At 38.2% G+C, this 20,429-nt stretch overlaps 1 protein-coding gene across 2 annotated transcripts in view; it reads left to right on the forward strand.

The window, feature by feature from the left end:
* The window catches only part of MSRB3 (methionine sulfoxide reductase B3), a 151,713-nt gene that overhangs the window by 71,194 nt on the left and 60,090 nt on the right, over nt 1–20,429 (forward strand). For both annotated transcript variants that reach the window (XM_019640588.1, XM_019640587.1), the window contains one exon: nt 10,213–10,241. In XM_019640588.1, the coding sequence (XP_019496133.1) occupies nt 10,213–10,241 (29 nt within the window). The remainder of the gene's footprint in view (nt 1–10,212; nt 10,242–20,429) is intronic.

Raw genomic sequence — 20,429 nt, forward strand, 5'->3', positions numbered from 1 at the left:
AGGGCAGTAAATTTTACTACCTCCCAAGTTTGCCTCATCGCCCAGAGAGCACATGACAAGTACGTACACAACACCGGTTGTGTAAAGGACCAGGCAAAACCATTGGACACATTTGCCCCCAGTGATAGGAAGAGACAAAGAGCCCATTTGATCAGAATCTTATGGCATGCCTACTGGTGGTCTCTGGTTAGTTACAGAAGCAGCTGCCCAGTGGTCAAAATGTAGGTAAAGCATGTTGGCAGGATATGGTTAAAAATAATGAGGAAGAATAGAAAAATTAAATATATTTTGTAGCTAAAATGGGCTAGAGTGTATAAGAGCTATAGACATTTTTATTTCCAGCTAATTTCTAGGTTTTGGGCTTTTATTGGAGGTTTGAGGTTGCTAAATATCTGACTGAAGAAGAATGAAGTATAGTAGTTTCTTAGGGCCGTCATAACAAAGTGCCACAGACTGAGTGGCTTAAACAACAGAAATTGATCGTCTCACAGGTCCAGAGGCTGGAAGTCTGAGAGCAAGGTGCTGGCAGGGTTGCTTTCTTCTGCGGCCTGTCTCCTGGGCTTCTTCATGTGTCTTCACGTGGTCTTCGCTCTGTGTGTGTCTGTGTCCTAATCTCCTTTTCTCATAAAGACACCAGTCATATCAGATTAGGGCCCCCTTGAATGACTTTATTTTAACTTAATTACCTCTTTAAAAACCCCGTTTCCAAATACAGTCACATTCTGAGGTACTAGGAATTGAAACTTCAACATACAAATTTCGGGAGAACACAATTCAGCCATCACATGAAGGTATATATACTCGGTTCTCCTTAACACTGTTTTCTTCAGCATTTTGAATTTATTTTCAATAGCTGAAGGTTTTTTACTTTTAAAACTGATTCTCTCTAGAGATATAAATATACACAAGAAACAAATGGTTTTAAAGGAAACATATGACTAAGTGCTATAAATCATACAAGTAGGAAATGATACTGGAATTCAAAGAAGGCAGTTATCGGTATGGCCTAGAGAAAAGTTGTAGAGCCTGGGAGCCAAAAACGGCCTTAAGAATAAACTCTTTTTTCAGTCTTATCCATCTGTATTTTCGAGTTCTACAGATGTAAAGTTTTATTACCTTATATTCACTTTTCCTCTGTTTTGTCTTTTCCCCTTCTCTTCATTCTTGGGATCTGTGGCAAAATTTAGATAGCTTACCTCTCTATGGGATGGTTTGTGTGGAGCAACATTAATTTGTTTCAAATGCCTCATTTAACTAATGAGGAAAATGGGGCTTACAAATTAAATGACTTGTCCTGGTTTCTGAGCTAGAATCCAGGTCTCCATATGCTTATTCCAATATGCTCTAGAATGCATTGTGTGAATATTTTAGTTAGAGAATGTCTTATTTGTGTTATAAGGAAAAACAAGATTTCTTTTCTGTATTGTGTAATCGGGTCATTTAATTATTTTCCATTAGCCTTCCCTCTTAAATATTTCTAGTTTTTCAGTTATTTCTATTGCTGTTCTCTGTTATTTTTTCTGTATCATTTGACACTCATATTAAAATTGTACCACAAGTAAGATCTCAACCAGAGTAAAACATTCTTTCTTTATAACGTAGTACTTACTATTTTTATTTTCTTCCACTTAGCTAAAATATTGCTCATTGTACCTGTAGCCATAGGTAAACTTTATTCAGTATCATTGCTTAGATAAAACCTACCTTTTACTCAATTTATAGTATGTGCCAGGTCCTAACCTAAACCCTTTATAGTAACATCTCATTTAATCTACACAAAATTTAAAAAGGAAAATAAATGATTCCCATTCTATAGATAGTGAAACTGAGACTTAGACTGGTAATTAACTTCTCTAAAGTCACATAGGTTGTAAAGTGGAAGCGCTGGGACTGGGCTTCAGTCTGTCTGTCTCCATTGGCTGCCTTTCCATGATGGTTACCTCAATAGTAAATGCTTCACAGGCCACCGTACGCTGCTGCATCATCTCCAACAGATCAGGGTGGCAGAGACCCCAGTGAAAGTACCAGGGCCTGGTTCAAAGGAAAACCAACCGACTAACCAAACCAACCAACCAGTAGTATCAGTGGAAGCAGAAGTGGCCTGCAGGGAGAGTAATTTGTACAGACATGTTATCTGTAGCACCTTACTGAGTCCACTGGAAGAGTTTGTCATTAAGGAAGAGGAAGCATTGTAGATTTGTAGATGCCTCATGGTAACTGAACCTGAGGGTCCTCATTAATGGGCTCATGGAAGGGGTCTTCAAGCAACGTAGGAAACACTTGGCTATCCTTTTGCTCATGACTACCTGGATTTCCAAATTTCTGGTTTTTTTATTTATATTTTTCAGTTTTTAAAAAATTAAGCATGCAGTTAATGGGCACCTTTTTTTTTTTAAAGATTTTTATTGGGGAATTGAGGGGATGGGAACAGTGCTGGGGAATTGGGGTAAGGGGAGCAGACAAGCTGCTGTCCTTTTGGTCTTCAGTCTAGTTGTGGAGGACGTTGCTTCAACGTTGGCGCCATCATTTTGCTGTTCCTGGGCGAGGCAGATCAGTCACCGGCTTCTGGACGGCCAATCATGGCGGCTGCTGGCTGCTCACGCTGGCTGCCAGCCACACACGGTAGCCCATGGCAACCCACTGCAGCAGGGGCTGCAGCCTACCTGTCGACAGTGACTCACAGCAGCCCAGCTCCAGGTTGAGCTGTTCAGCATGTTAGCTGTAGAGGGCAGTGTCACTGGCCCTCATATGTGGGATCCGAATCGGGGCCCTCTGGCGTCCCAAGCCAGCTCTTAACCAATGCGCCACTCTGCCGGCCCTGGGCACCTTTTATTTGTAATGTTTTCTCAGTTTTTAGTTGTGATGGCTAACATGTCTTTAAACATTTAAATTAGTTGTTTTTCTTTCTGTATGTTTTTCTGTGTTTTGTATTTAATCACATCATTACCATAAAAATGTAGAGACCCAAGTTTTTTTTTTTTTAAGCTGAGCCATCCTGCCACCTGTTGGCAGCTCAGCGGCTGCTCAGCTCAGGCCGGGACTCGAACCGCTGTTGCTCAGAGCTCAAACTCTTGAGCGAGCTCTTAACCAACTGAGCCACTCGGCCGGCCCTTAGAGACCCAAGTTTTAAATACAATAAGCAGATAGTTCATAATCTAGTATTGCTGTTGTAACAATATCAGTTAGAATGTGTTGCATTAAAAGTAACAGAAATAGCCAAATAAAAGTGGCCTAACAATGCCAGACTTGACTCTCTAACTCAGCAAGAACTTTAAAGAAAGGCTGTTCTGTAATTGGAATGATATTAGAGTTCTTGGTTGGCATTTCTGTGATTTTCTTGGCCTAACCCTCATGGTTACAAGATGGCTACAGCAGTTCTAAGTCTCATATCCCTACATGTAGTAACTTCAAAGGCAAAAACAGGGAGACAGTAGAAATAAGACGTTCTCCCTCAATCACTCCTGTCCTTTTCATTGAGAAAAACCTTTCCAAGAAGCATCCCCAGCAGACTTCCTGGGGCCTCTCACTGCTCAGACCTGGGTTTCATGCCTGTTCTCAAACCAATCACTGACAAAGGCAGATAGAATTGCCACGGTTGGCTTAGGTTCATTCCTGGGATGGATGCATTTGTAGTGTTCTTCAAAAAGTGGAATACTGTTATCAGGGAAAAGGGAGACTGGCCATTAGATAGGCAACGAATAGTATCGGCCACAGTTATTGAACTCTTTTAATATGACCAAATAGCCACAAGAAGAAATGGAGAATGTGACAACGCTGATGAATACAGAGAAGGAACTACTGGTGATGTAGAAGTATAAAGGAAAAGTATTTAATTTAGTCTGGCCACTCTTCTTCAAAGAATTGATAATTAAGCTAATATGTGGAGAAAGTTTTAGGCGTTAACTAGGCAAAGGGGTTAAGGGATAAGTACATACGAGTGGGTGGGGGCGGGAGGAGGGAGCAATCCAGGCAGAGGAAGCGTATTATGTTTACATAATGAAAGGAGAAGCATAAATATTCACTGCTTTTATTACTAGCCTCTGGTCTGATGAAGGCCTTTGAGTTACTTGTAGGGGTAAGAAGAAATATGTAGACTTTTGAGCAGGATCCTGAAATATTGGAATTTCTGAAAATATTCCATGCTCTGAGGGGATAGCAGGACAGGTTATTTGGCCTGGATTGTCCTCGAAAATCCTTGGTATGGAGTTGTCATATGTAATGCACTGACAGGCAAAAATCAGCCTGTCCTTGCTGTTCCTTCCCTCTAATAATTTTCTGTAGCTAGGATCCTTACTTGGCATCAATTAAAAACAGTAGGAACAGCACCCACACTCTCCTACGTGTGGTCTGAAACCTTCTGAAACACTGACTTCATTGCCCTGTAGTTCATACTTACATGATTCCCATTTAAAAAAATTTTTATACAATTGAGCGTTAAGCAAAAAGCAGCATTCTATGAGATTTTATGGGTTCCTCATGAGAGACAGTAAACAATTTTAAAATCAAATCAATAAAAACTTTTGACTGCAATATACACAGAACTTTCATGGACACTGGGTTATTTCCTATAAGCAGAGAGCAGTAGTTTTATAAATTTGACCAGGACTATAGAGTTCTAACCAATGCCTAAAACTGCCCTTGGAAAATGTGCAACTCTATTATTCAAAAGAATACATATTGTATATAATTTAATTATTTAAAAAGTAGCAATAATACTTAAATTATCCTAGCATCTACCCTTTATGGTTTTTAAATTCATAACATCTTTTCATGTTTAAACATCTGGAAGTTTTGGTTTCAAACTTTTTAAATGTGGCAATATTGTTACAACTGCTCTGACAAGACTCCAAAATAATAGTGGCTTCAACATGGTAAAAGTTAGGGTTGATATGGTGCTACTAGTGTGTGTGTGCCTTCAGCCCAAGAAATGGCCAAAGGTTGTTTCTCTAGTATTGGCTTCTCTCTCATGATCTAAGAATGGCTGCTTCCGCTCCTGAAATCACATCTACATTCCAGCCAGTGGGTAGAAGAGAGGAAGAAGGGGTGGGGATGCCATCATTCCCTTTAAGAGTATAATTCAGAGGTTATACACATCACTTTTGCTTGTATGTTTTTGGCAAGTACTTAGTTTACAAGGTCACAACTGAAGTGGGAAAATTGTCTTACCTAAGGCAGCCATGTGCTCATCTAAAACTCAGATCCTATTTCTAAAATAAAAATGGGGAGAATGGATATTGGAAGACAGTAGTAGTCTATGCTGTATTTACCACCTTTTGGTAATTGCCAAAAGAACTGGTTGACTAGGTTTAAGCTTAAATGTAAGTATGTAATCAAGGGTTAAAATGGGTGTTTATGGAAACACGATTATATTTATGCATCTTTACTCCATATAACCTGACTTTATGCATTTTTCATATCCCTGCCATCCAGCATAGACTACTGAAAAACACATAAGAAATGTATTTGGAATGAATGAACTCTTTTCCTTTCTTGTATAATCTGTGTTGTTTGAATTCTTTTTTTTTTGTTTTACACTTGCCATTTGTTTGTTCCAATCTATATTTTACTTACTCTCTTAAAGAGGATTTATGAGTAGAGATGAGTTCATAATATGATAGAGGAGTATTTTGTGTCCCTGTGTATGTAAGTGTGTAGATTGACAGAGACCTGAATTAACTTATACCATAGGACCAATTTTTCCTACCCCTCAAAATGACTGCATTAACTTCTATTGTTATGTTTTCATTATTAATAGAGTAGTTGGGGGTTTTTTGAAGCTTTGGGACTGAGAATTCTGAATATTCTTGTTTTTAAGCTGATACACAAGGTCATTAATTTATTTGTAAAGATGTTTTCTCTGTACTTTATGTGTATATTTACACATTGTCCAGCTACCCCTGGAGAAGATAAGATGGTGTGAGAAATAAAAATTTTCTGATATGATTTTTCATATCTCAAAAGAGACATTTTATAGCGTTTTGGGCTGCTGTGCCTTGGTTTTGGCCTTCTGTTAATTTATAGATTCATTTGCTCATGTGTTCCTATTACAAATTTTTAATAACTCTAAAATGCCAGGTGCTGTGCTAAGTGCTGGGAATAAAGGTGGATGCGACCCAGTGGGTACCTTGCTGGGCTTTGTGCTGGGGCGGCCTGGTGTGGGACGTGCCATGCCAGGCCTCATACTGTAGAGTAGCTGAGGGCTAAGCAAGGAGCTCTGGGAGGCGAGGGGTGCAGGCCAGGCGCTGAGTCGATTGAGGTGAGTGAGTCTTGACAGTTGAGTAAAAGCCTGTCAGTGATGAGCTGTGGGAAGGGCATTCTGAGGCTGAGGATACTGGATACAGGCTATGAAATAAGACGGCAGCAGTTTGGTGTGGTGAAAGTGAAGGATTCAGTGTGGGTTAGAGGCTAAGCTGGAGAGCTGGATCATGGTGGGCCCCTCGTGCACCATGCACAGCAGTGCACCTGGAGGTCCCTAGGTCAGTAGCTTTCAAACTTTTTTCCATGGCCCATAGAAAAACATACCTTTTACATTATGGCTTATTACCAGGCCTGGCCCTCACATTTGCAGGGCCTGGGCAAGAGGACAAATGGGGATACAATATAGCTAATTATTTTAAAAGTTATCAGTGAAGGCCATAAACTGTTAGAAAAGGATATACCAATCTACCTTGACAGATACACACACACACACACACACACATATATATATATATATATATATATACACACTTTATAGCAAAAACAATGAAGACTGTGTAAAACCATTGATGCCAAATAACTGAAAACAGTGCAGATTTAATTTTCTTTTTAAATGAGGCATTAATCTTTATTTTGAGAAAACTGAAAATTCAAGAGAACTGGATATAGATTTAGTGATGGAATGGAATTTCTAGTCACTAAATCTTAGAAGGCAAAATGCCCATAGAATGTGAGGAATACACACCTAACATTTACCATCTCCCCATCCTCCTTCTCCAGTAGTACGTTAAGTCTTTGCTGCACCCAAGTGATTGGCTTTCCGCCACAGTCTAGTTGAGGTGCCAGTACAGATTTAATTGTGACTTCCATCCGAATGCTGTTATTAATCCTGGGGAAATGCAGGGACAACAACTATTCCAAATGGATTATGGAATTCATAAGAGAAGCACCTTTCTTGTCTTTATTGGGGGCGGGGCTCTTTCATTTCTGCCAGAGGTTCTGTCCTCCTGCCTATCGCCTCTTTTTATCCCCACCAGCCAGGCACCTGAATTTCAAGGCCGTCTAGACCACACCAGTCTGGTCCAAGGGGCACCCTCTGGCCCCTAGGTACTGTCAGCTCCCCACTCTCACAGGAGGGCTTGAATGAAGCATTCTCTGAGCAGGAACCAGAAGACTAGGGAAAGCAGATTGCCTGGCCCTGTTTATTCCCCCTTCCTTTTGCCCTCGGGTCCAAGCTCCTTCCTTCAAGTTACGGCCTTTGTCCACGCCTTGGGCTGGAGGTACATACATAGCAGTAGCACAACCTGACCTGAAGGAAGGGCCCACGTAGGCCAAGGAGGCCAGCTCAGGGCCATCCGGGCAGAGAATGCTGGAGACCCGGGGACTTGGGGCTTCAGGTAGAAGACTGGACTCCTTGCCTGGTGGAGAGGGGGGTGCAGCCAGAGGAAGGCTAGACAGAGGCCTTTACTCACTTGTAAGTGTAGTACTGGCCAGTACACACATTTGGGAACACACACACACACACAGACACACACACATACACACACACTCTCATACACACACATGCATGTATATATATCTAAAAGTTGTACAAAAATGCATATATTCTCAATATGTGAAGTTCATTCTGTCTTCTGTTTTATTTCAGTTTTTAAAATATACTAGCTTACAGTCTACTAAATTGATTTTATAACCCACTCATGGGTCAACTTGTAACCCAAGTTTGGAAAACTCTTCTCTAGTTGTCGGGGTGGTGGTAATGTGATCAGATTCGTGCTTTGGAAACATCTGGCTACTGTAATGATGGAATGAAGGGGGGACGGGGGGATACTGGTTATGAGATTATTGAGTCAAAGATAGGCCTTAAGATGGTAAGAGTGAGGCTCGAGAGGAGGGGAAGGTAGTAGAATCAATAGGTCTTGGTGACTAATTCGATATTGGGGGTGCAGGAGAAGACTAGAATAATGTCATGATATCCAACTTAAATGATAGGGAATATAGCAGGAACATTATATTTGAGGGAAAAGAAAATGAATTCAGCGTGGTACATGTGGCATTTGAAGTCATGATGTGACATTCAGGTAGCATTGTGTGTTAGGTGGAGAGAGTTTAGTAAAATAAAGACTATTAACAGGGGTTTTGGATTTAGCACTAGGAAGCCACTGAAAAACCTTAACAAGGACAGATCGTAGTGGTTCTAAGAGTGAATATGTTGGGAGGTCAGGAAAGGAAGGCATACACTATAGGATGTAGTCTATCCTTTCAGTAAACTTGATTGTAAAGCCAAGAAGAAAGACGGCTAACAAGAGCAGGGCACAGATTTGAAGAAGGGCCTTTATTTAATTCTGGAGAAGACAGGAGAAACCTGGGGAGACCCCAGTGCTGAAGATACGGCAGAGAGGAGTAATTCATACAGCCTGGTTTCAGGGGAGACGAGAATGTATTTTAGGACATAAGTGGAGGGAACCTTACACAGAAGGAAGAACACCTCTTATACAGGTAAGAAGGAGATAAAGATGTGTGTGGAGGCAGAAGTTCCCCTTGACAGACAGTTGATGAGTTCAAGCTGTCAGCACTGGGTAGGTGCTGTGGCTACAGAGGTGAAGAGGCCTAGTCCAGCGGGAAAGATGAGATAGGCAAGGAAACCAGCAGGACATGCTGTCAGTGTCATCTAGAGTTACGCTCAGGGATGCTGGAAACAAAGACTGAGGCATGAGGCAAGGCTTCCAGAACAAGAGAGAGGACAAAAAAGTGAAAATGGTTTGCTCCTGAAATAGGAGCCAAGGACATCTACGAGAAGGATTGAGATGAGGATTGTGGTGGGCCTAGGGTGTGGGAAAAATGTGGACCTGGCTTACAGCAGTGATTATTCACAACCATGGGCAGAACAATAGTTTTTTTGTTCTTACGATTAGTTGAATTTATTGAAGCCTCAGGTGAAACTTTATCTGGGAATCCTTGAGAAAATGAATTTTTATGACAAGGGAAGCTGCTTCTTGCTTATCCTTCCCCTCTCCCTCCTTTGATGACTTCTCTTGAAGCTCATTTAGGTAAAGAAAGCCACCGCTTCCCAAAGTGCTTTGGTACCCTGGCATAATTTCAAAGAAATCTCCTTTCCCACTTAGTTAACTACATTTCCCCAGGAAAAAAAAAAAAAAAAGTCTTCTCTGTCAATGTAACATCCTTTAACAGGACTCCTGCTGGTTGGCTCTTGTATCTTGGGGTGGCAGCTGTGAACATATATACTATTGATTGTTAATGTGTGATATAAATCCGACTGCAGCATGCCCGCTAATTGGTTTGAGAGCTAGATATAGACAATGCTGTCTTAGAGTAGCTTGTGTAGATAGGCCTAGTCTCGGGGTTAATTCTGCTTGACAGCACATCAGCCGCATCTTGAGAGTAATTACCCAACAGAAGTTTTCCCACAGCCGAACTGAGAGCTTCAAAGGCTTCTGAATTTACAACCAGTATTAACCTATATCTGAAACATAATGTTCCCACAAGGGCTCAGATTTTTTTTTTCTCCTGCTTATTAAATGTATGGGGTTACTAGGTTCATTTACTCTGTGAAGAACTTTGTGAAAAATTACTTGGCGTTGAATGTCTTTAATACTTGAAAATCTTTAATAATAAGAGGATAGTTTTAAATTTAAGGTTTTTTTTTTTAAATTGGTTTGTTATATTACTGAAACAAGTTAATCTGTAGAGATTGGGTGCATTATTATTATTTTTTTAACACAATTTACCCTCTTTCAAAAACAAGCTAAAAAGTTAATATCTTTTCCATACTCTGCTGTCTCTCTGGATATGTGCATGTTTAGGGGATGTAGGGTAATGCATGCTTTTAAAATGGTTAAAATAAGTATCTATTTACATTTTAAAAAGCTATTTTATGTGTTGACCAATGTACTGAAATCTACAACTATTGCATCTCCCCACCCCCCATAAAATAACAGTTATTGTTTAACAAGCAATTTTTATATTGTAAAAAAAATGTCTTTCCCTTTGCAGGTCAGAAACCAAATTTGACTCTGGTTCAGGTATGTTTACATTAATAATGTTATTCTGAGTATATTTTATTTACATTATTCTCTGAGGAGTAATTCATCAGATCAAGAACCATTTTGATTTTAAACAGACGAGGCAGTCTCTTTTCAAAACATGAACCCCACCTCAAAGCAGGGCTATTAGCTGCTTGGAATCATAACTTGAGATGTTCACTCTGGGATTCTTGATGCTTCTGCAATAAGCATTAAAGGCTCTCTATCTGCAGTTTTATTTTAAAAGCAGTGGTGGGGGGTGTACACAATCATTGCTCAAAATAGAATATCATTCTCTCAGTGAACAAAGCATCCTGAATAATTTAAAGATTCCCTGCAAGTGACTTGTAATCAAATGTGGGTAGTAGATACATTTCATCCAGCAAACGATAGAGAGTTTTAGCCAATCGAAATAGTTATCTGTCTGTGACTTATTAGTTATTTTTCATTTGTTTTGTTGGGGGGGGTGCTGGACAATTAAGGTCACCTTAAGCCATTTTATATTTATTGACACAAAATTTACATTCTCACAAACACTGGCTTATCAGCCTCATTAGATGTTTTCTTATTAAGCATGAATGTAGTCACAGAATCCTCATGTTTGACTGTATCTCTGTGTCTCTTGCTGAGATTTGTGAGTTTCTGAGTTTCTGTTGGGGTTTACAATTAAAGCGGAAAATTACCTTATGTATGGTACAAAGGAATAATGCTCTTTAGCGAACTGTTAATAGATAAATAAACATTAATTTTTAATTCCAGGAGAAAATATTTTACAGGAAAATATGTAACTTACTGAATTTAAAAGTAACATTTACTCTGGTTTGAGTTCCATTATGTTTTAACTTTAAAAAAAGTTCTTGTTTATTATGTTCACAAAGGAACCAAGACTGTATATATTTTTTGATAGTGGTGTTAAGGAGCCAACAGGCTTTCCTTCGTGAGAAGCCCCGTCTTTCTTTTATTGTATAGATTTATGAATTTCTCCAACTTCATGAGACTCTTTAAATATGCAGTCTGTACATTTGAGTTAACAATTTCACCTAATTTGAGAACTGTGGTTCCAGAAATCTTTCCATGCTGTGCATTCTTGGGCTTCTGAATCATATGTAACAGTGATAGGATAAGATAAACATTTCTAATTTACAATATTGACTATATGGAGCCTAAAAGCATGGTGGCATTGTATCAGCTATTTGACTTTTTTATTGATTCATACAAGGTGGCTCAAAATAGGGTGGAAAATCCTTGTCATTTTTAATAGTTAAAGTCTTTAAGTGTAATAAAAATAAATGAATAAAATATTTGGAAAATGAATTTTTACATAAAAATTGCATGTCTTTTTTTATCATTGCCAGTCAGTCACTAAATGTTTATTAGGAACCCACTTTGTTATAATCTGATTTAATTCCCTTAAACATCAAGTCAGAAACTAGTTGTTTAGGCTACAGGATCTGGAATATAACTTTTAAAAATGAAAACGTCCACTAGGTTCATTTTGAAGGTAAACCTGGAAATAGCGTACAAAACTGAAATATTGGGCAGCTATTGTCAAAGTTGGAAAATTTATGTTAAATTTTCAAATCCAAATTAAAGTGTGCTGCTAAATTCATGTAGTGAAGGTTAGTATTTATTATGAAAATAGTTATAACATCTGTACAGACACACATCTTTCACTCTAGTGAGCAAAGATTTTGTTCATGATTCTTATTTTTTCCAAGTCCTATTTCTTTTTTAATGTCTATCATGGAGAACATCTGCATGTCTTTGAAAACTATAAAGTTCTGTACTGTGAAAAATGGTGACTACTGATTACAAGTTTATTTTTTAAAATTTTGAATTTAAATTGTTGTGGAAAGAATTTAGATGGTTTCAAGAAACAGATAGTTACTTTTTTCTTATAAATCCTTAGCTTACTATCAAATGAGAGAATCATAACAAAGATAGCTTTGGCATTCTATATCATGCAAATTTTGGTTAGGAATAAGGTAGCATATTGAAACAATTAAATGTATGACTTTAATAGGTTCAGATTCTCTATTGTTCATCAAATACAGAAAGTAAACTAACTCTGTTTAATGTTGTATACAGCTGTAGCAGTGTTCCTGACAAATTAAGATTTTTAAATGAAGATGCCAATCTTACTAAGGAAAAAAAAATTAAAAACCCTTAAAAAATAAATACTGTGGTCAATTACTAGCCAAAAGGGAAAGTATTTCAAAGTAAAAAACAAAAAAACACACCATATATATATATATATATATATATATATATATATATATATACACACACACACACACACACACACACACACACACACACACACATACACACAAAATTTTCTTTTCAAGTAAAGAATCCAACTTATGCAGAGCTTACCACACATTTGCAGTTTGTGTAAATGATCTTCAGGCTGTGGCATGAGATTTAGGAGGAAGGAAGGCAAGTTTTCATTGTCAGCACATGGTAAAAAATGTCAGTTGTTGAATATATATCAAAACCTAGAAAGTGATTTAAATTTTTTCTTATCAAAATTATGTCCTTTTTTTTCTTCAGAAGCAAATCCATCGACTCCTTTGTGGTTTTTTTTGTTTCAAAAAAATTTTTATAATGAAAATTTTCAACTATGTATAAAAGTAGAGGGTACAGTATAATGAGCACCTGTATTTCCATCATCTAGATTTTACTGTTAAGAATTTTCCATATTTGTTTCACTTTTCTTTTTTTGCTTGAAATATTTTAAAGTAAATTACGTACATCTTGTGGTTTTTTTAAAACCTGAAAATGATAAGAGTATCTTGATTTATTGAAAGAGGTCAATTAATTTTTTGAGGTTTTCATCAATCGCAGAAATTTGGGTCACATACAAATTCTTATGGAAAGGATTGTGACATTACCATGTGTACATTCAGTTAGAAATGCTGAACGTTCTGTTTGTGGTGAAGGTTAAGAAAACCTTCAACCAGAAGGCAGAGGTGCTAAATTAATTCTGACCTGAGAACCCAAAGAAATGTTCTGTCCTCTACTAATTTGATTAAAACTTTAGTTACTATTTAAGCGTGTCCTCTATGTACTGAGTTATATTGATTAAACTCCGTTTCTGTTGGTTTAGTATAACTCAATCACTTAAAGTTTTTGGCTTTGCTAATTGAGAACAATCAGCCTATCTTCTTTCTAAAGGAGTTTTAAGGTTTTCATTTTAGGACTGTTTCCTAGTTGACGTATTAACGTTGCTTGCCGACGATTGTGTGTAGTTGGTGATTTTACTAATAGAGTAAAACAGACTTCCTTTTATGTTCAGAAGGAGCAAGAAGCTGTGCTCTTCTCCCCACCTCCCAAGAAGGGAAGTTAGTTGATGCTGGAGGAAGCAGAGCATTGAGTTTAATGTAGTGATTAAACATGAAAGCCATATATCAAATCTCAGGAGAAACATGCTTTTGAAAGAGGCAGAGAACTGGGGAGCATATTGCATGATAGGCTATGTAAACAGAGCCTTGGAGGTCAGTGTGTGGATGCAAACCAATTAAATAAAGAACTTACTGGCTTTGCTTTCTATCATCTGGATGGGGAGGATCACAAGTTAACTTGTGCAGGGTTGAAGTGTAAACTTTGCTTGGATAAGCTGGGCACCTTTGGAAACTTCATTAACTCTTTCAACTCACTAGTATGTTTTTTTGTTTGTTTGTTTTGTTTTGATTTAATTTAACCAAAGTCCCTAAGAAGTTAAAAACAAAAAACAAAATATGCGCCCTCTTGGCCCTTTTGTTCATACTTGTCAGCAAAGGTACTAGTGATGAGTAGAATGGAAGAGAAAGCAGAGGCTGAACTGCTGAAAAGACCAGAGTTGGCTGTGTCGTCGCAGTTCAAGAACATGCACATGTCTTTTAAAAACAACCCATTTGGAAAAGCAGGGCTCTTACAGAAGAACTGAAAAAAGATGTTTTTCTCTTCTGAATTCTGAGCATAACACAAAGAAAGAGCTGGAATTTACTAGTCACTACATAACATCAGGATATTGTTACTTCTATTAAAATAGAATAGTTTTCTGACCAAGAAAAATCTGAAGCCTATTACTGTATTTTAAGGACTGGTTGGCATCTGATTCTGTGATCCTAACCTTCTCAGGCCATTGTTTGGGTGAGAAAATGAAATACCAAGTTAAATGGTATAGTTTCATGGTCCATAAACATTCAAAACAAAGATCTTCCCCCCCGCCCCCCGAGCCAACATGACTAGAGTGTTGCCCTAGAAAGTGAATAAGCTTATGTTTAGTGCTTGTTGATTCTGGGCTGCTTGGAATAGCCATACTAAGGAAATGGGCTCATAGAACACAGCCACTGAAAGGTATAAGATTTCATGAAAGCAAATTATGGAGGATTAAGAAACCTAATGAGCATGGTTTAGCATGGAGAGTGGAGGAGGGAGCTCACTATTAAATAAAGCCCAAGAGTGTACAAGGTTAGAAGATCCTAAAAGACACGATAATAAAAGGCACAACAGAATATAATTATCCTGAAGAGGGAAAAAAAAACCACCAAAAAACTCCCAAGGAACAAAAAGCAGCTAGTGTCGCTTTTAAGATCTGTAGTTAAAAAGGAATCTACACCAGGGTAAGGAAATCAAAGAACAGAATCAGTTAAAGCTTGAGGCAAAAACATAAGGGCAGTGAAAAATAGAGTAGGCTGATAACATGGTCACAAGTTGAAGGGAAAGGAGGAATTTGAATATAGTAGAACGAGAGTTTTGAATGCTTATTAGTAAATGAGACAATCGGCCTAACGTAGTAAGCCTTTCTCAAGAAATACTGAATAAGAAAACATTTTCAGGTCTTATAAATGTGAGGATATGTTGACAGTACAGTTTACCTATTACAAATCAATTTTGTCATTTAAATTTTCTTAATTCTGAAGGTCTAGTAATAATGAAGAACAAGGAAATAAAATATAATCTCTGTAAGAATACTGAGATCTGTCTTTGGGCATCATTCTTTAACAAAAATAAGAAAAATATTGACTATTCATCTATTCATTACTTCAACATGTATTTATTAAGGAATAGTATATGCCAGATGCAGAGCTTATAGCTGTGAACAGGGTAGATAAAATTCCTTCTCTCATGGAATCTTACAGCCAGTTGGTCCATTATACAAATTCACATGGATTTCTTAGTATATTTAGCTGAGAAGGGCTAACAAGGTTAAATTTAGATCCAGATGTGAGTTACCTCTTGATATTTAACGATAAGCTAATATATTTTAGATTTTGACAAATTCACCTTTATTTTATTCAAATCATATCATTTTTTATTTCCACTTTGACTTTTAAGAGAACGGCCTAATAATGCTAATGGTTAATGTGTAGTTTTTCTGTACCTTTTAATAAGGAGTGACATTTCACATTTGATTATATCATTGAAAGAATTTAGGCAAATGTTTGTGGATACTGTTCTCTTCTTCACATTCATTCATTCATTCCTTCATTCACTGGATCCTATTCAAAGTTGGCCTGAAAGTTCAGGCAACCTTCTCTCTAAATACCTTACTGGATTGTGTGGAAACATGTAGAGGGGACATAGCCCTCCATGTCCTTTTATAAACTAATTTAAAGACCAGGAAGCAGCAAGGCACAGTGGCTAAGTGCAGAGGTTTTGGATCAGATAGATCTAAATGAACTCTCTCCTCACTTTTAATAATTTTCAATTGCTTTTCTTGGATTTCATGTATGCCATTATGTCACATAGTTATATTTTGTATTGTCTTTCCTTCTAATTTAGAATTAGAACCTTTAGAGCTATGAATTTCCTTTCATTAAAGTTTTAGCTGAATCCCAGAGGTTTCTTTTATTTTATACTTTAAATAGTTGCAGTTTTGATTTTCTTTTGGATACAATGATTATTTAAGAAAGTGTTTTTAATAGAATTTCCAAATTTTTCTACTTTCTACTTTTGTAATTTTCCGTTTCATTGCTTGGTGGTCAAAGAATGTGGCCTTACTGCTTTCTTGTAAGCCTATTATTCAGTACTTATTAACGTTTTCTTTTTTTGGCCTACTGTGTATTTAGTTTTTGTAACTCTTGTGTGAATGATCTGAAAACTGTATTCTCTGCAATGTAAAAGGTTTGATGTACATTTATTAGATCCACCTGATTCATGATTTATATAATTATTTATTGGTTTCTATTTCATTTGACAAGGACTGGGAGAGAAGAGATAGTCTGTCATTTGACATTTTTTACATGAATTCTACCTTTGTAGATATTGTCACCTCTGTGTTGTCAGCTCCACATATTCTCTGTCTTCTGGCACTAGCCATCTGGCTTGGGTTACCAAAGCAGTGATCATGGAAATGAAGACTGCTCTAAATAGGTAACTGAAGTTATTCCAAATTCATATGTGAAGCAAGTAGTTGTTTTACCACCTGCAAATACCAGTGCTTTGCCCTTCCCTGTTGCCCTCAACGCCACTTCATAGCTTTATAAAGAAAGAGGTTCTGAGCCATTATATGATGCAAACCTTTGTTTTCTCCACTTAGCACCCTCCCCTACTCCTCCATCTGTCTGGCAAGATTCTATTTATCTTCTAAGGTTCAGCTCAAGCATCGCTCCTTCAAATCGTTTTTCTTTAACACCTTCCCAGCAGTTAGTCATCCCTTTCTCTGTGCAAACATTGGATCTTGTATTTATACTTATTATAGCATTTATTGTCAGCTGTAATTATTTGCGTGGATATCCTTTTTCTCTCCAAGTCGGTGAGTTTCTTGAAGGCAAGAACCACGTCTTATTCATCTTTTATTTGATTCAAAATAATTAGTGAATAAACAAAAATTCCATGATGGTGGGAATTTTGGTCTGTTCTGTCCCCTAATTGTGATAGAAATGCTTAACTAATAATGAAAGATTTATTCTCCCTTTTCATAGTGTGGAGTTGTTGTTGGCCAGACAGTGCAGTTTCCACCCTCTCTGCATCTGTAAGGGGACATTTGACTAATTCTCCTAGAGGGGTTTGTGTCATTTCTGGGCTAGTGAGGCTAAGTATCCACCATGCTTTCCCACATCTCTCTTCCTCTTCTGACGTTATGTCAGAGGTACATGTTCAACATGTTGAACATGTACCTCTGAGTCATTCTTGGAAGAGATCCACTCAGGAGAGCCCTTCATCCAAGAACATCTTCATTGGGTTTTATATAGAAGGAAATAAACTTTAACTGTAATAAGCCACTGAGATTTTGCCATTGTTTATGATGGCAGCTAGTGTTGCAGATCCTGAGTGGCCCAGGGTCTAGAATACTTCCTGACAGATAGTTAGTACTCACTGATTATTGTTGGATGAATGATAAAATGAAAGGCTAGGGATTTTGTTATGTAACCGGAAGGTGATCTTTTAAACTAAGGATCATACAAATATAGTATATTAAGTTCTATATAATCACAGAGCCTATCAGCAATTGTCAAAATAAGTATAACAGGATACCTTAAAAAAGCAGTGACTTAAGACAGCAGTAATTTATTCATGCTCACATGTCTGTGGGTTGATTGGGAGTTGGCTGACATAGGCCAGTCACAGGTTGGGTCCAGATCTACTCCACGAGTCTTGTCGCTGATGATGAAAGAGAAGAGGGCAAGTGCAACTACACAAGCAAATCAAGACTCTGTTTGTATCAGGGCTACTAGCAAGTCGACCTGCTTAGCCAAGCAAGTCACATGGCCAAGTTCAAAGTAAGGGAGTGGGAAAGAATTTTGTCTTTCCCAACACCATGTAGATGTAAGTATTCTCTCTCCCCTTTAGTGGGAAGAACTGCTGAGTGATATGGTAAAGGGTATAAAGATAGGAAGGGGAGACGAATGGGAACCAATAATTAAATCTACCACAGGAGAACATCATGTAGTTAGATAAATTATTTAGTAAACATATTTATAGTGTTAGAATGATTATATTTTTAAAGTGGTTCCAATTCCTTCTTTATAATTGCATTATTTGGAACCTAACCTCAGAGGTGATATTAATGGATGTATAGTGATGAAAATATTTGTATAACGCTTTACCATTTAAAAAGTGCTTTAGGGCCGGCTGAGTGGCGTGATGGTTAAGAGCTGGCTTGGGATGCCAGAGGGCCCTGGTTCGGATCCCACATATGAGGGCCAGTGACACTGCCCTCTACAGCTAAGATGCTGAACAACAGCTCAACCTGGAGCTGGGCTGCTGTGAGTCGCCGGCGACGGCGTAGGCTGCAGCCCCTGTGGCAGTGGATTGCCATGGGCTACCATGTGTAGCCAGCAGCCAGCGTGAGCGGCCAGCAGCCGCAGTGAGCGGCCATCCAGAAGCCAGCAACTGATCTGCCTCGCCCGGGAAGAGTGCAATGATGGTGCCAACTTGGGCCAGTGAAGCAATGTCCTTCACAACTAGACTGAAGAACAAAACGACAGCAACTTCTCTGTTCCTCTTCCCCGAATTCCCCAGCACTGTTCCCATCCCCCCAATTCCCCAATAAAAATCTTTTAAAAAAAAGTGCTTTAGTAAATCTTACCAAGTTAAAGACTGACAACAATCTTAGTAAGATACACAAGGATATTTTTTACCAGCGAAGGAATTAAGATACAGAAAGGCTAAGAGACTTGCTTACGGCCACATAGTTAGTAAATGGCCAGTCTGGGATTGGACTTAAGATCTCCAAGTTGCAAACACTGTATCCTTTTTATTAGATCATGAGATAGTTATTTGAATAAGCAATTTTTGTTTTTTTTTCTTTTTTTATTTTAGATTTTATTGGGGAATTGGGGGAGGGAACAGCATTGTTGAATTGGGAAAGGGGAACAGCCAAGTTGTTCTTCAATCTTAGTTGTGGAGGGTGCAGCTAGCTCAGCTCCAAGTCCAGTTGCAAGAGTGCTGTGTTCAATCTTAGCTGCAGATGGGCATAGCCATCCCATGCGGGAGTTGAACCGCAACCTTGTTGTTTGGAGCACGTGCTCTCACCAGCTGAGCCATCCTGCCACCTGTTGGCAGCTCAGCTCCGGTGTAGCTCACTGGCCCATGTGGGAATTGAACCGGCAACCCTGTTGCTCAGAGCTCGCTCTCTTAACCAACTGAGCCACTCGGCTGGCCCTGTTTTTATTTTTCTATTATTAGCTTTTTATTTTTTATAATAACTATATTTAGTAACTATTATATACTATAAATTATAAAAGTTTTTCCTTAAACTTAACATAATAATGTGATTATAAACACTCTTTGAAATGACTAAATGTAATACAGATATTTATACAACAGTGGCCATTAATAGGCCATTGAAAAGGTTTCTGCAGTTTCCCAAGAGGCCTCTAAAGATAGCATTAATTGCCTTGGTGAATTTTCTGTGTTCTACTCTCTGGCCTTAAACTTTCAAGCTCAGAAACCTAGATAGTTCAATATCTCTGAGGGATGGACCCATATCGACAAACCTAGAAAACTGATAGCTGAAGCTAGAATGCCAATGTATTTGCTTATGATGAGAACTATAATTTTCAATGGCTCAGAACGCTTATACCTGCATGTTCAGTATTTTCTTTCTCCATAAGTAGTCAAGCTATATTACTCACAAAATCACAATAAGGACTCACTTTATCGATTTGCTGAAATAAATCATTCAGATTGGGGCTGAAATTTCCTTACCATAGTATATTATCACCCCAAAGGCAAACCTACGTGGGGCAGTAGATCATAACCAGAAAGTTGCTCTGTTGAATCCTGAATGAGAACCAAGGGAAACAGACAAATGGATAATATTTGGCTTCATCAGGTTAAGTTAACCTGAGTTATCTATCTCAAAGTCGGGATGGTCCTGGCTAGTGAGATGTTATGTAACTTAATATTTATCGGCTTCAACTTCATCCATCCATCCACTCATCCATGCATGTAAAAGATACTTTGGCATTGGGTCTGGAAAACAAATCACAGGTCCAATTCCTAAGACTTTGTTTCCAGGTTCTTGGAGCAGAATGCCATGTGTAGCAACTTCAGAATTTAAAGGTTAAAATCTAAGTATTTCTTAGCTATTGAAGCACATATTATACTTTTAATTGTTTAACATACAACTGCAACATACTAAAATTAAAATATCGAACCAGGGCCAGCCGAGTGGCGCGATGGTTAAGAACTGGCTTGGGATGCCAGAGGGCCCTGGTTTGGATCCCACATATGAGGGCCAGTGACACTGCCCTC

This window comes from Hipposideros armiger, unplaced genomic scaffold (genome assembly GCF_001890085.2).
Source record: "Hipposideros armiger isolate ML-2016 unplaced genomic scaffold, ASM189008v1 scaffold_51, whole genome shotgun sequence".
NCBI lineage: Eukaryota > Metazoa > Chordata > Mammalia > Chiroptera > Hipposideridae > Hipposideros > Hipposideros armiger.